We start from the raw sequence: 16,568 nt of genomic DNA on the forward strand, positions 1-16,568 counted from the left end.
ATTCTTGGCGATCTGCAGTATCCCCAAGAATACAGATATACCCGATTATTGAGGATCTGCAGTATTGTCAACAATCAGATATGTCTAACCTCTAGACACCTGAGTGGGTGAGTGTTTTGTAACAGTAACAACTCTGAGTGGAGACCACCAGAGGAGCTGGCGGCCTAAGACTCCTGAGGAATTCAACCCTGACTGTGGGTGATATTCCTGTAGCCTGTGGACTCCTGGGCGAGGGACCGAGGCTGGGTTGCAGGAAACCCTGCTGCTAATATGAAAGGTTTTGACCTGAACTGGGCTAACGTGATACAGTAATAGCACAACCCTAGTCTTAGGTGTGAGGTCCGTGATCATCAACACCCTGGAACTAGTCTGGAATATAACATAAATGATAATACAATTCCCTAGTCTTTGGTGTGAGGTCTGTGATCATCAACACCCTGGAACTAGTCTGGAATATAACATAAATGACATTACAGTTCCCTAGTCTTGGATGTGAGGGCCTTGATCTCAACACCCTGGAGCTATGCTAGAGAATACACAGAAGATACACAGTATTCCTAGTCTGGGGTGTGAGGGCCTTGATCTCAACACCCTGGAACTGGTCTAACAAATAATACAATTCAATTAGTACTTTAAGCTATCAAGAGAATCTGGCTAAGTGTGAATTCCCAGGTCCACCTGGTTCAAACACACTGTAAGGATCTGACTATGGTCTAAATGCTTCCACAAAAGTGTTTGCAATGGCAGACAACCAGCAACTGACAAGCAAGCAGAATATATAGTAGCTGAACTCTGTTGCCCCGCCCGAGCCACTCAGCCAATCATGAGTCCAGCAGGAATCAGCTGATCGTCCTGATCAGCTGACACTTCCCCTGTTGGTATAAAGGTCCTGACTTCTGGCCCGCGCACGCGTAGCTCTCCATCCATCTATGTGGACTAACAGACTCAGCCACCCCAAAGGCACGCTGCTGCGTACAAACCGCCACCTTGGACGCGGAAACAGCCGCTTTGCTGTTAGAACATGCGGCGGCTTTTCCGCGTTCTGCCACACTACCAGACGCGTTCCTATGCATGCAAAGCGCCGTGTTGGACGCGGAATCAGCCGCCTTACACGCGGCGGCTTTTCCGCGTTTTCTCACAGCAATGAACTACAGATGTGTTTCCTTCAACATACCATATAGTTAATGTTAATGTCCTATTATTATTGGTGCAGATTACACAGTGGCTTCTTTTCTCTTTAACGCACATAAAGTCTATTATCCCAATTTTCAGTGTACAGCAAAATCTGCATTGCAACAAACCCCAACAATCTCAATTATTTAAAATGGCATAGTTATTGAGTTATGATATCATAATTTTACTTCTTCACTGAGCACCAAGTCTGATAATCTCCATCATTTGAGTTTACCATAACTATCCAGACACAATTTTGCATTCCTTTGGGCAGGACTGGATTTACAGCTCAGTAGCTTATAGGCACAGAAGTTCAGGCGCCCTAAGCCCCACCTATCAGCACCAGCCACACCCCAACTCATGCCCCCTTTTCTTACGCAAGCTAATGTAGATATTACAAAGGGCAATTAGAGAATACCAACAATATGCGGCTATTGCCAATGACATGCAGAATTTACCAAATATAGGCTATTACCAACAACAAGCAGACGTAGATTTTAATAATGGGTAGATCCTATTGATAGAAAGGTGGTGGTAGGCAATAGGGATGGTCTGTGAGTTGATGCAAATTTGGTTACAATTAGTCTGCAGGTTGAAAGTGAGCCAAATCAAAATCAGTTGCAGGGGCATTTGATTGGTTAAATTTACAGTGGGATGCAAAAGTTTGGGCAACCTTATTAATCGTCATGATTTTCCTGTATAAATCGTTGGTTGTCATGATAAAAAATGTCAGTTAAATATATCATATAGGAGACACACACAGTGATATTTGAGAAGTGAAATTAAGTTTATTTGATCTACAGAAAGTGCACATTAATTGTTTAAATAAAATTAGGCACGTGCATAAATCGATGTGGTTTCTTTCAGACGGGAGGCTGAGCTGTGCTCTTGCAGCGCAGTTGAGCATCCCACCTGCCATCACCAGTGAAATTTGGGTACAATTTAAATGCAGTTGAATTGCAGCTGTAGTAACACCGTGCGTGTCAAGTGCTGACGCACAGTAGTGTTACTGGGCGGCAGAGGACCACAAAACATGGAGTCTGAACATGGCTGCGACTGCACTCTGATCTGACTCCACACGGGGGCGGGGGGGGGGGGTGGGGGGTAGGTGGCTAGGCACCAGTACAGAGCTAGGCTGGTAGTGATCAGTTGATTCTAGTGGCAGACAGGCACAGTGATTGGTTGATTCTAGTGACAGTTAGGCAGTGATCGGTCAATTCTAGTGTCAGGCAGACAGTAATTGGTCTGTTATAGTTGCAGACAGGCAGTGCATTGGTGCATTGTTCCCCTCCTCCCAGATAGTAGGAAGCATGTGTCATGTCTCCCCACATAGACTGAGCTTGAGGCCCCGTTTACACTTAATCAGTTAGTACGCGTTTCTTTTCTTCTCTATAGCAGTGCATTATGAAAGATCTTTCAGTTAAAATGCATATAGGGCTTGATTCACTAAACTGTGATAACTCATAGCACGGCCGCGCTAGCATTTTTGTGCGCAATTGCGAATTTCCAATTCACAATTGCGCGCAAAAAAATGCGATTGCGCATGGAAATTTGTGGTTGCGCTTGGAAACCCGCTAGCGCGGCCGTGCTATGAGTTATCACGGTTTAGTGAATCAAGCCTATAGTGTGAACTGAGCCGTAGGAAAACATGGGCATTACTTTGAAAATCAGTTGTCCTTTCAGTTTTAACTGAGAGCAACTGATTAAGTGTAAATAGGGCCTAATCCTTACAGGTGACACTTATTATAATAGGAGCCTCATCAGTCCTCAAAGGATACCTTAATCCTAAACATATCTGTAAGGATCCGCTCCTCTCGGCCGCAGTATGGTCTGAGGCGACGATTGAGGTAGAGTCAGCTAACACTTAGCAGGGGTTTATTTTAATAATATAAAATTATAGTTTGTGACCGTGCCTAGGATTGAACCCTGGTCTCCCACATCAGAGGTGGAGAGCTTGACCACTGTGCTATGGTTAATACACTCAGAAAGCTTTGCTGGTCGGCATTGGGTGGGTCAGCTGACCTGTTGTGGTCATCTGTTTCAGCTGATCTCACTGGCAGCTGATTTATGCCTGCGTGTGATTGGCTGCTGTATGCATGTGGCCGGCCACTGATTGGTTGCATGTAGTATATAAGTCTGCTGAGTGCTTCCTGTCATTGCCCGTGATAGCGTTAGCTAGTCTAGCTGCTGGGTGCGTGTATCCTGGTTGGAAAACTATTCTTTGTTGGATTACTTGGCTTTTTGACCTCTGCCTGATTTTGGACCTTCCTTGCTCGCTGCCTGAACTGACCCCGGAAACTCTCGACTACTCTCTTGTCTGCTCCTTCGGTACTGTGAATCTCGGCTACCTGTGTTTGACCCCGGACTGTTATTGGACTCTGCTTTTGTTTCTTGTTTGGTGTTGGTGATCTATCTATACCCACCCTGCATTCAGCCTCAATATCTTGCGCCCTAAAGGCCTGGGTGTAACCGAAGTCGGGTAGGTGTTGTCTCTCACCTCCCGTTCAAGCGGGGACGCGCCACACAAGGCGAAGACGGCGGAGGTAGATTGGGACATTGAGGCTGATTCGTGGGTGGATAGGTTGCCAGGCCTTACATTATCACGGGCCCCTACAATTATTATCATGGAGGAGCTCCATCGCCAGATATTGCTACTTACTGGAGCCGTTAACCAGCTTACAGAACGGGTTAATACTCTACAAAACCAGCAAGCTAATCTGCCGGCTCAACCTGTGGACAACGCAGGGTCTCTTCCCGCTTCGGTCTCGGGGACGTCTGCTGAACCAAAGCTACCACTTCCAGAGAAATTTTCAGGTACCAGGAGTCAGTTTAGTAACTTTATGAACTCTTGTCAAATGTATTTTCGTGTCAGACCAATTGCTTCTGGTTCTGAAACTCAACGTGTGGCTCTTATCATTTCACTGCTCCAAGGGGATCCCCAATCTTGGGCCTTTGGCCTTCCACATGGACATGTGGCCCTTTCTTCTGTTGATGAATTTTTTAAGGCCATGGCAGTATTATACTCAGATCCTGATCTCTCCACTACAGCCGTTCAGAAGTTAAGAGATTTGAGACAAGGCCGCAGACCTGCTGAGGAATATGCTGCAGAATTCCGCAGGTGGTCAGTCTCTACCAACTGGAATGATCCTGCCTTACTTGATCAGTTCCTGCTTGGTCTGTCGGAGACTGTAAAAGACATATTGGTCAGTCATCCAGTTCCTGAAACGCTTGAGGATGCTATTACCCTTGCCATTCGGGTGGACCGGAGAGTCCGGCAGAGACGCCAGGGGAGAACTTCCTTTCCTACCGTCACTTCTGTCCCTCAAGTCACTTTGCCCCCTGAAGAACCGATGCAACTTGGTTTCTCTAAACTGACTCCTACTGAGAAATTAAGGAGACGTTCTGAGGGTCTGTGTCTCTATTGCGCAGGCAAGGGACATATGGCCAAGGATTGTCCTGTAAAAAAGAGGCCGGAAAACTCCAGCGCCTAGGTGGGTCCGAGGAAACTCACCTAGGCGAGCAGGTACTTCCTCTTGCATTAAAACGCATTTTATTACCTGTAAGCATTTTTTGGGGTGACAAGTGTCATTCATGTGAAGCATTTCTTGATTGTGGTGCTGCAGGTAATTTCATTGATTGTTCACTGGCCACGAAATTGGGCATTCCTGCCTTGGAATTACAGGACAGGATTTGTGTGACTGCTATAGATGGTTCTCCTCTACAGGAGAATTGTCCGATAGCAATCACTCCGGAAATCTCGTTTAAAGTTGGTGCATTGCATATTGAGTCTCAGTCATTTTATATACTGAAAATGCCTACCTGTTCTATGGTGTTGGGGTTGCCATGGTTGCAGAAGCACAATCCGCAGATCGATTGGACTTCTGGGCAACTTACTAGCTGGTCCTCCTTTTGCCATAAACATTGTTTGAAACTTGTTCCTTTGCATGGGGTTGAGATAGCTTTTGATACATTACCTATTTGTTACAGAGAATTTGTTGACGTATTTTCTCCTCAGGCTGCTGACAAGCTCCCACCCCATAGATCTTACGATTGCCCTATTGATCTTCTTCCTGGTACTATGCCTCCTCGAGGACGTCTTTACAATCTCTCTGGTCCTGAAGATCGGGCTATGAGGGAGTATATCAAGGTAAATCTCAGTAAGGGTTTCATTCGTCCATCCACTTCTCCCGCAGGAGCGGGGTTTTTCTTCGTGGAGAAGAAGGATGGCGGATTGCGGCCCTGCATTGATTATAGAGGTCTGAATAAGATTACTGTTAAGAATAAATACCCATTACCTCTCATTGACGATTTGTTTGCCCAGGTCACTGGAGCTCGGATCTTTACCAAACTTGATTTAAGAGGAGCGTACAATTTGATCAGAATTCGTCAAGGTGACGAGTGGAAGACAGCTTTCAATACAAAGGATGGGCATTATGAATATTTGGTGATGCCATTTGGCCTTTGTAATGCTCCAGCTGTCTTCCAAGACTTTGTAAATGACATCTTTAGAGAATTCTTGGGGCGGTTTATGGTCATTTACTTAGATGATATTTTGATCTATTCTGCGTCACTTTCTGAACATAGATTTCATGTCAAGACTGTACTGCAGAAATTGAGAGAGAACTCTCTTTACGCCAAATTGGAAAAGTGTGTTTTTGAGACCAATCAAATCTCGTTCCTGGGGTATATTATTTCAGATTCTGGTCTCGCCATGGACCCCGTTAAATTGTCCGCAGTCCTAGATTGGCCCCAGCCTTCCGGGCTCAAGGCTCTCCAGCGTTTCCTGGGTTTTGCGAATTTTTATCGCAAGTTTATTAAGGGTTTTTCCACTTTGGTCGCTCCTTTGACTGACCTGACTAAAAAAGAAGCTGATCCCACTCATTGGCCCCCTCAGGCCTGTCATGCCTTTGAGGTATTGAAAAAGGCTTTTTGTACTGCCCCTGTACTGGCTCATCCAGATATCCTTAAACCTTTTATCATTGAAGTTGATGCTTCCGAAATTGGCGTAGGAGCAGTTCTTTCACAATACTCAGGTTCTCCAGAATGTCTCCACCCTTGTGCCTTCTTCTCTCGCAAGTTTTCTTCTGCTGAAAGAAATTACGACATAGGGAATAGAGAGCTGTTGGCAGTTAAGATGGCATTCGAGGAGTGGAGACATTGGTTGGAGGGAGCTTTGCATCCAGTCACTGTGTTTACTGACCACAAGAACCTAGAATATATTGAAAGTGCCAAGAGACTCAATCCTAGACAGGCCCGGTGGGCATTGTTCTTTGCCCGTTTCAACTTTACAATTACTTATAAGCCTGGGTCCAAAAACATTAAGGCAGATGCATTATCACGTTGTTTTGAACCTGAAACTAATCAACCTGTAAGTTCAGAATCCATTGTTCCCAAACATTGTATTATCAATGCGCTGTCCACCTCTCAGTTATCACCTGATCTTTCAGTGTTACTGTCTTCCTGTCAGAATGATGCACCTGCCGAGAAACCACCAGGTCTGTTATTTGTTCCATTAACTCTTCGGTTACAGGTTCTACAGCAATTTCATGATTCCAAATTAGCGGGTCATCCTGGTGAAAAAAAGACTGTAGATTTATTGTCTCGTCATGTCTGGTGGCCATCGCTCAGGGTGGATTGTAAGGCCTTTGTTAAGGCATGTCCAGTCTGTGCTCGAAATAAGACTTCTCATCTTGCACCCAGAGGTAATCTGCAACCACTTCCCATCCCTGATAGGCCTTGGACTCATGTGTCGATGGATTTTATTGTAGATTTACCTTGCTCTCAGGGGAATACTGTTATATGGGTAGTGGTTGACAGATTTAGTAAAATGGCTCACTTTGTTCCCTTGAGTAAGTTACCCTCTGCAAAAGAATTGGCAGAATTGTTTATTGTCCATGTTTTCCGTCTGCATGGTATCCCTGAAAACATTGTCTCTGACAGAGGAGTACAATTCGTCTCGCAGTTTTGGCGAGCATTTTGTTCTCGTATTGGTATATCATTGTCATTTTCCTCTGGATTTCATCCTGAGACTAATGGACAAACTGAGAGAACAAACCAGTCTTTGGAGCAATATCTCCGGTGTTTTGTATCTGATTGTCAGGACCAATGGGTTGAAGTTCTACCTTATGCAGAATTTGCTTTTAACAACCTTGCCAGTACCTCTACTAAAATGTCCCCATTTCAGATTGTCACAGGTTTAAATCCTAAGTTTGCTTCCCTATCTGGTACGTCTTCTGGGTTTCCAGTGTTGGAGGATTGGCTGTCCCATATGGTTTCGTTATGGGACCAGGTTAAAAGAAATTTAGAGGTGGCAGTCAAACAGCAGAAAAAATTTGCTGATAAACATCGTTCTCAGGAATTTTCCTTTTCACCTGGTGATTTAGTCTGGGTCTCCACCCGTAACCTTTCTTTACGGCAGCCTTCTTCCAAACTGGGTCCCAGATATATAGGTCCTTACCCTGTAACAGAAAAAATCAATAACGTCACCTACAGGATTTCATTGCCTCAATCCATGCGGGGAGTCAATTCATTTCATGTTTTTTTGCTGAAACCGGCAGTTAATACCATGATATCTGACTCTCCACCACCTCCGGTCATTGTTGATGGAGAACCAGAATACGAAATTGAAAAAATTCAGGATTCTCGTAAAGTACGTAATTCTTTACAATACCTTGTTGACTGGAAGGGCTATGGCCCAGAAGAAAGATGTTGGGTCCCAGAACGTCAGGTACATGCTAAAGAATTAATCCATCAATTTCATTTGAAATTTCCAGATAAACCAAGGTTGGAGTGTTCGGAGACCACTCCTCAGGGGAGGGGTACTGTAAGGATCCGCTCCTCTCGGCCGCAGTATGGTCTGAGGCGACGATTGAGGTAGAGTCAGCTAACACTTAGCAGGGGTTTATTTTAATAATATAAAATTATAGTTTGTGACCGTGCCTAGGATTGAACCCTGGTCTCCCACATCAGAGGTGGAGAGCTTGACCACTGTGCTATGGTTAATACACTCAGAAAGCTTTGCTGGTCGGCATTGGGTGGGTCAGCTGACCTGTTGTGGTCATCTGTTTCAGCTGATCTCACTGGCAGCTGATTTATGCCTGCGTGTGATTGGCTGCTGTATGCATGTGGCCGGCCACTGATTGGTTGCATGTAGTATATAAGTCTGCTGAGTGCTTCCTGTCATTGCCCGTGATAGCGTTAGCTAGTCTAGCTGCTGGGTGCGTGTATCCTGGTTGGAAAACTATTCTTTGTTGGATTACTTGGCTTTTTGACCTCTGCCTGATTTTGGACCTTCCTTGCTCGCTGCCTGAACTGACCCCGGAAACTCTCGACTACTCTCTTGTCTGCTCCTTCGGTACTGTGAATCTCGGCTACCTGTGTTTGACCCCGGACTGTTATTGGACTCTGCTTTTGTTTCTTGTTTGGTGTTGGTGATCTATCTATACCCACCCTGCATTCAGCCTCAATATCTTGCGCCCTAAAGGCCTGGGTGTAACCGAAGTCGGGTAGGTGTTGTCTCTCACCTCCCGTTCAAGCGGGGACGCGCCACACAAGGCGAAGACGGCGGAGGTAGATTGGGACATTGAGGCTGATTTGTGGGTGGATAGGTTGCCAGGCCTTACAATATCATTACATTTACGCCCTGTGTCTATGTGGGGAGTTGTGCGTATGCTTACTGCGTCTCCTGGTGTCTGCATCCTTTTGCCTGTTATCCTCCCTGTTCAAAGGGTCCTGGTCGGCAACCTGTGACCCTCACATACTATGCTGTGCATGCATAGTATGTCCGCTGGGTACATCTTGGTGCGGGAGTGTGCACGTAAAGCAATTGGGGTTCCCAGCAAGCGTGGTCACAAGGCGCCCAAGTGGACATACTGTGCATACACAGCGTAGTATGTCTGGGTCAGAGGGTACCGGCCAGGACCCTTAGAATAGGGAGGAAAACAGGCAAACGGAGGCAGACCGCAGGCCCACGGGAGGTGCAGTAAGCATATGTACAACTCCCCTCACACGCACAGAGCGTCAGTTTGAGAATATGTTTAGGACTAAGGTATCCTTTAAAGGAAATATCAGGCATTTGCAAAAATGTGGAAAATGTGATCTACTTACCTGTTGCTTCCTCCAGCCCCTGGAAGGCTATTTGTCCCTCGCCGCAGCTTTGCTCCCAGCCGATCTCCCAGGGTCCCCTTTGTTGCAGATGTGACCCGGCGAGGTCGGTATCTTCTGCGCCAGTGTGCGGCCGCACCGCTCGCGATCATGTAGCCGGGAGATTTGTGTGCAGGTGCAGTACTTCTGCACCTGTACAGAACGCTCCCGTCTACGTGTGCGTGATCCCGCACACGTAGACCTCGCCGGGTTGGCATCTGCAACCGAGGAGATCCTGGGAGATCGACGGGGGGTGGAGCTGTGGCGAGGGACACGTAGCCTTCCAGGGGCGGGAGGAAGCAACAAGTAAGTAGATCGCATTTTCTTTAACCACTTCAGGATTCTGCGTACGCTTAAGTACGCCCCTGAATCCTGAAGTGGATTCCATGGAAACAACGGCCGCTCGTATGAGCCGTTCCATGTCAGTTCACGGAGGGTGTCTCCGTGAACACCCTGCGAGCCGCCGATCGTGGCTCGCAGGGTAAATGTAAACACACGGGGAAGATCTTCCCCGGTGTTTACATATATACGGCGCTGCTGCGCAGCAGCGCCGTAGAGGAGATTGGCGATCCCTGGCCTCTGATTGGCCGGGGATCACCGGCATCTGATAGGCTAAAGCCTATCCCATCAGGCGCAGGACGGAAATCCGTCCTGCGCCGCTCACAGGGGGAGGGAAGGGGAAGGAGGCCAGGAAGCTTTGAAGAGCCCCGCCCCGCAAGCGCAAGCAGCCAGCGGCAATCAGACCCCCCCAGCAGGACATCTGGATCGCAGCCTCATCTACCCATGTAGATGAGGCTTTACTCTTTCAAGGGGCCCCTCTCCCCATCTGACACCTACAACCTGGCTTTCAGCAGTGTTTCCATAGGGCAACATCTCAGCACTGACCAGCTGTCACCTGACCTGATTACAGCAGCAATGAGGTCAGGTGACAACTGGACATAGCTGAGGTGTCACCCTATGGAAACACTGGGAAGCATCATAGGATTGTGTCAGCAAGAGATACTATTCAGAAGGAGGGGGGCGGGAGCATTATAGTCTCAGCTAGGAAAAAGAGGGGGGAGATCAATTAGGGTCTCAAGCCTCTCTCTGCATGATCAGTCACTTACTTTGTCCCTGTAACTGGCTGCAGATCTCGCTGGTAGCAATGCAAGTCTGTGTAGCTGCATGCTGGTCCTGTGATGTAAGTGAAACAGGAATAGCATGGTAGGCACTGGTATCTTCAAAAGACCCGGGCCCAGGCACAGGCTGAACCAATAGACATGGGGAGGGGGGATGGGGGTAGAGCTGTAGCCTGCAGCAATCATCTTGAAGCCACTTGTTACAGCATTCCGTGCTGCTCTCCCCAGCACTTGGCTGTTACTTTACTAACCAGACCTTTGCCTGCACCATGTGAAAAGGAGGGGGGACAGAGCTTTTTGTACTTAGCCTAGCTCTGCTTTCTCTTCCCTTTCCCCTACAGAATTTGAAATAATAAACTTTCTCCCCTAAAAGCTCCTGGCGAGAGTGCAAAAATAAATTAAGCCAGCTGGAGGACAGTGCATGCTGCTCTCATCTCCCCCGACACCCCCGCCTACGCTGTAGCCTGCTCGCAGATGAAAGGAAGTGCTGCGTCCTTACTCCCCTGCGTGTGGTAATGTATACAGTGGTAGGCGGGGAGTTGGGGCACTTGCTGTGCGGCTGACATTTTGATGCAGCGGGCTGACAGATTAGTTTTCTCCTGCTCTGCCGATCTTTCTCTGCATAGAGGCACATTCAGGACCCGCCTCTTTCAAATAAGGCGCCTGTAGGCACGTGCCTAGAGTGCCTTATAGGAAATTCGGCCCTGCCTTTGGGGCACTCTTCAGATTATGTGGCAAAGCTTAATTAAAAATTACAAATGTGCTTACCCTACAGATTTACAACTTCTATTTGCTTTAGCCCTATAAATAAAGTAAGCATAAAAATAGTAAGACATTTGTACAGATGCTATGACCTGCACATATAGTATGTGTCATGTTTTATGAGCACTAGTGTCAAAAACCTGAGTGGTTCTTGCCTTTTTCATGATTGCTAACCCAGTAAAGGACCAGCCTTTAAAGCATTGCTATCATATAAATCCGGCATAGCGGGGTCTGAACCCTCTATAACAGTAATTATAGATTGACAGTGTACCTTGAAATGAATCGGAGCACTCAGTGTCAGGAACCGGCCCCGCGGCAAGCCTGCAGATACGGTTTCCCACTGCAGGTTTGACCAGATCGAGAGGGGAAGCAGCCTTAGTCGAGCTAACACAAGGCTGTGACCCCTCAGAACACTTCTCACTGCCACCACTAGCTGTTGCTAGACACTTCCACTCTGCTGTCGAGTGATCTGCACGCAATCCGTGTTTTCGTATTCGGGTCAGCTTTGCGCTTTAGGCCGAATACAGGAACATACACAGTACAATCGTACAGTAGCAAAGCACAATCAGGCACTGACTTTGTAAGGCAGTTTACACTGCAGTCTCTTCTAGGCTATGAGTGTTAGCTTAGTACAGCAGAAGTCAAACTTATTAAATAACGATTTAGTATTCCAGAAAAAGTGGAACAATGCAGAAAATAATAAATACAAAAGATTTACCAAAACAAACTAAAAATTACAAAATAAAGGTTACAAAGGTACACACAAGGATATTTGCTTACCAAAATAAACAGGGATCAAGATAGAAGAACCTTGGACTTGGTTTTGTAGACGGACACAGTTCTGATTGGATCAGGAGTCCACCTAGCTTCAGCTACCGTCAGGAGCGGACTGATTTTAGGTATCTGCCCCTGCCTTTTATGCTGGGAGATTTGCCTTGAGGCTGCAAGCCCGTTTGGAAGGGGGGAACTAGTTTTAATTAAATTTCCAGACATAATTTAATTCCCATATTGTTCAGTTTGTCATATCCTTTCCGTGATATGCAAACTTTAAAGCTTTCCTGTTTTAGCTTTTGATCTTTGCAGAGATTTCAAAACACTTCCTGCAGGTTGTCATATGTAAACTTCAAACGTTCCTGTGTCACCTTCCAACTGTCTAGTCTGGATTGTATTTTGGGCTTGTTTACATATACAAAAGTTCAAAGCAATGCAACCCCTCTGCAGGATGCAGGACAAAAGGCGGAAGCTGCCATGCAATTTCCTGTACCCAGAGGAACTGAATGCAAATGTAGTTTCACAGACAATCACATCTGAGATAGCAGATCAAAGGTGACTGGCTAGTGGCCTAATGAGCCATTTCCTTGCCCGAATCTAGCAACTCAAAGTAACAGCTTCCTTCAGCCATACACATATGACATAACACACAGCAGACATAAAAATGTGAAAATATGGCTTCTGTATGATCCCAACATCATAACTAGCTGCGATATCATGACACCTCCCCTCTTCATGATGGTGCATGGCAGACGATTCCGACGAATCATCTTGCCAGCGCCTATATTGATGGCCTGGCCTGGTGGGGTAGCTCCCTAGCATCCTCATGAGGATTCCCCACCTGGCAGTTAGCTCCAGGCGACACGGCTGGAAAGTTAGGCCAGGTTGCTGCAATGTGTCATTGCCCCCGGCAACCTGATGTAACCAACCAGCGGGATGATGGTCCGTGACGACCGTGGATTCGCGACCATAGAGACAGTGCTGCAGCTGGGGAATGGATCCGACAGTCACTTCATGCACTTTCTTTATAGGGGCAGGAGCTATCTCTCTGTCCCTTTGGGGAACGATTATCTGCCGGTCTGCCTCCTCTACTTCGGACAGCTCCAAGGGAATAACTTCCCCGAACCCTCTCAGCCTGCCCCTCCCTGCAGGTGACCTGCTGGCCAGACCCCTGAGCTCTTCCAGGCTGCTGTCAAATCAAACAGCCCCAGGGAGCTCAGTGCTGCCTGTCACACATTCCAGGAAGGCTGCAGACGGAGAGGCTCCTGGGCCCTCAAGGCCAGGTTCCGAAGTGGATGTTGCTGACCCAGCAACATTTGCGATTTCAGTGGACAGTCCCTCTGCTGTAGACCCGCTAGCGCTGCTGGTTACCACTGCAGTGGAGGGAGTGTCCGCATCACCCATATCATTGCTCATAGATTTGATCTCCAAAACATCTGAAGGGGGAAGATCTGGCCTGGTGCCACCTTCCCCTTCAGTGGGCAGTTCATCTGCTGCAGCCCAGCGAACACTGCTGGTCACTCCTGCAGCCGTCAGCATTATCTGCCTTACACATATTGACATTTAGAACATCACATACAACAGCAACATTATCTGCAGCATTAAACACCTTGCTACTCAGCACTTCACAAGTAGCATCAAAAGTTCCTGCATCGATTACCTCGATAGTCCGTGCGTCATAAATGACATCATCTGTTTCTGCATTTTCTGTATCAACATGTCCCACTCCAGGCCTGGGCACTGAAGACTCACTAGGGCTGGCTCCTAGTATACAGTCCTTAGCCCCTGGAGGCTCACCAGCACACCCACTTGCACAGAGTTATCAAACAGTACCTTGCAAGAGTCCTGAACTTCTGCTGGAGAGGCGGGCTCCACGGGGGTTAGAGTAGGTTCATACCAGGCCACTAACCGTCCCAGGTCAGTACCCAACAAAACGTTTGTGGGGATGGCATCAGTTACCCCCACTTTTCTCATTCCACTGCCGACACCCTAGTCCAGGTGAACCCATGCAGTGGGTATGGCTGGGCTGACAACCCCAACTTTTTTGACAGCCATAGTCTTGCCAGGAATGTACTCCTCCGGATTCACAAGCTGTGGGTGCACTAGAGTCACCTCTGCTCCAGTGTCCCTCAGGTCGGTGGTAACTGTATCCCCAACCATGACAGGTTGCAGATTCTCTGCATAGCCAGTGGCATTTCTGGTAGCACCCAAAGCAGTTTGGACTTCACTGGGGTTTGAGACCTCACTGGATTTTGGGCCCTTCCTCTTCTTCTCTGGGCAAGTCATGCTGATATGACCCACCCTGTCACATATAAAGCATTTCCGGGTGTCAGTGGTTGGTGGCTTGAATCCAGGAGACAGCGGTGCTTGCCTCCTCTGGGTGATGGGTGCAGCAGGTTTAGCGATCTGTTCTCCCTTCCAGTTGGATGTAGTAGTCCTCCGGGACTCGGATGCTCGATGGGCGGTGTAGGAATCAGTGACTTTCGCGGCCTCATCCACAGACTTTGGTTCTCTGTCCAGTACAAAGAACCGGACCTCAGCAGGACGAGTGTGTAGGAACTGGTCCTTGATCATCAGTTCCTGTAGGGCATCAAAGGTTGTGACTGACAGTCCTTTTAACCACTGCTGGAAGGCAGTGCGCAGGTTGCATGCATGATCCAGGTAACTGTCATTAGGACCTCGCTGTACTGTCCTGAAACGTTTGCTATACACCTCTGGTGTGAGTTGGTATCGCGTAATGATGGCTTTCTTAATTGCCTCAAAGTCTGTTTCTTCCTCCTGAAAGAGACTCACAAACGCCTCCAGGGCCTTGCCTCTCAGCCCTGGTGTGAGATATCTTGCCCACTGCTCGCGGGGCACCCCATACTGACGCTGAGTCCTTTCAAACCCCTGTAAGAAAGTGTCAGAGTCTTTGTCCATAGCGGGGAACTTATCCAGGGTGATTCTGTGGACTCGCTCACCTTCGCGTTCTGTGGGTCCAGCAGACTGGTTCTGCTGCTGAAGTTTAGCCAGCTCCAGCTGGTGTCGCCGTTCAGCACTTTCCTTCTGGGCTTGTCGTATTTCCCTCTCTGCTTGCCGATGTTCCAGGATCAGCTTTAGGCGCAGTTCGGGATCAGCCGAGCCTAGTAGCTGTAGGTCAGCTTCCAGAGATGTCATCTCCGTGTTCGGTGGATCATCCAGGACATCGTCTCCACTCGCATTCTGTGGCAGGAGCAATTCCTCCTCTGACGTGTTGTGAGCTGCATCTGCTGGCGTTGGAGCACGGGCTTGCTCTTCCATATCATACTCCTCGAGGGCGCAAACTAACTGCTCCTTAGTCTGGCCGCTCGCCGTCTCGATGCCTCTGTGCTCACACAGGTTGAGCCATCGTATTGCCAAACAAAAGGAAAAAAAAAAAGGGAGAGTGGAAGCAAAATGGCAAGTGTGTACCTTTGTGGAAAAAAAAAAGTATATAGATTTTGCACTGAGAATACTTCTGTAGGCTATTCACTTCTAACAGCTTCCAGCCTTTAGTACACAGAATAGAGAGCTAAACTGTGTACTAATTGTGAGAAAACGCGGAAAAGCCGCCGTGAGTGCTCAGGATAAGGCGGCTGATTCCGCGTTTAACATGGCGGATTCCGCGTCTGACGCGGCGGTTCACACGCATAGGCCTACTTCTGTCCGCATGGCGGAACGCGGAGAAACCGCCGCGTGCTCGGATAGCGGTGCTGCTGGTTCCGCTTCCGGCACAGCGGATACATTGCTAAACAGATCTGGTGTGGCTGGGACCGATAGTCCACACAGGTTCAGAAGGACGCGCGCACGCGCGCGTTGAGAGGCAGAGCTTTTATGACAGCCAGAAAGGTGTCAGCTGACCAAGCCGGTCAGCTGACAATTTTACCACTTCCCATTGGTCCAGCACTTAGGGGAGGCGCTGGAGAGCGCTAGGGTATATATACTGGAGGCTGGTCATTTATCTGGTGTCTGCCGTTGCGATCACTACGTGGTAGCACTCAGACCTTTTGCTATATCTGTGTTGTTAATCTCTGTTATACTTCAGACTAGTTCCAGGGTGTTGATGATCAAGGAACTCACACCCAAGACTAGGGAACTGTATTATCATTCTGTTATACTTCAGACTAGTTCCAGGGTGTTGATGATCAAGGAACTCACACCCAAGACTAGGGAACTGTATTATCATTCTGTTATACTTCAGACTAGTTCCAGGGTGTTGACAATCAAGGAACTCACACCTAAGATTAGGGAACTGTATTACTATCCTGTTATACTTCAGACTAGTTCCAGGGTGTTGATGATCAAGGAACGCACACCCAAGACTAGGGAACTGTATTACCTCTCTGTTATATATCAGACTAGTTCCAGGGTGTTGATGATAACGGAGCTCACACCTAAAGAATAGGCATTGTTTATATCTGTTATGACTTTTGCTTTCCTGACCACTCTCTTGATCTCTGAATTGGTACTTCGCTATATCTGATACTCTGTTGCCGAACTCTGCTTGTCCTTGGATTCCGTTTCTGTCTCCTGTCTTTGTACCTGATCTGTCTGTCTGTTGCCGACCAGGCCTGTCCGACCTCGAGAACTCTCTCCCCTGTTGGG

The 16,568-nt window shown here is 47.7% G+C and overlaps 2 protein-coding genes across 7 annotated transcripts in view; one reads left to right on the forward strand and one right to left on the reverse strand.

Annotated features, from left to right (window-relative positions):
- TERT (telomerase reverse transcriptase) overlaps positions 1-16,568 on the forward strand; it is a 961,487-nt gene that overhangs the window by 892,621 nt on the left and 52,298 nt on the right. The window lies entirely within an intron of this gene.
- On the reverse strand, positions 13,956-15,245 carry LOC137518235 (uncharacterized). The gene has a single exon (XM_068235802.1). The coding sequence runs from the start codon at positions 15,243-15,245 to the stop codon at positions 13,956-13,958; it is 1,290 nt and encodes a 429-aa protein (XP_068091903.1).

This window comes from Hyperolius riggenbachi, chromosome 5, assembly GCF_040937935.1.
Source record: "Hyperolius riggenbachi isolate aHypRig1 chromosome 5, aHypRig1.pri, whole genome shotgun sequence".
In the NCBI taxonomy this organism is placed as follows: domain Eukaryota; kingdom Metazoa; phylum Chordata; class Amphibia; order Anura; family Hyperoliidae; genus Hyperolius; species Hyperolius riggenbachi.

Bases quoted from the DNA above. Each gene is read 5' to 3' on its own strand.
- LOC137518235 (XM_068235802.1), bottom strand. From the start codon at position 15,245: ATGGAAGAGCAAGCCCGTGCTCCAACGCCAGCAGATGCAGCTCACAAC.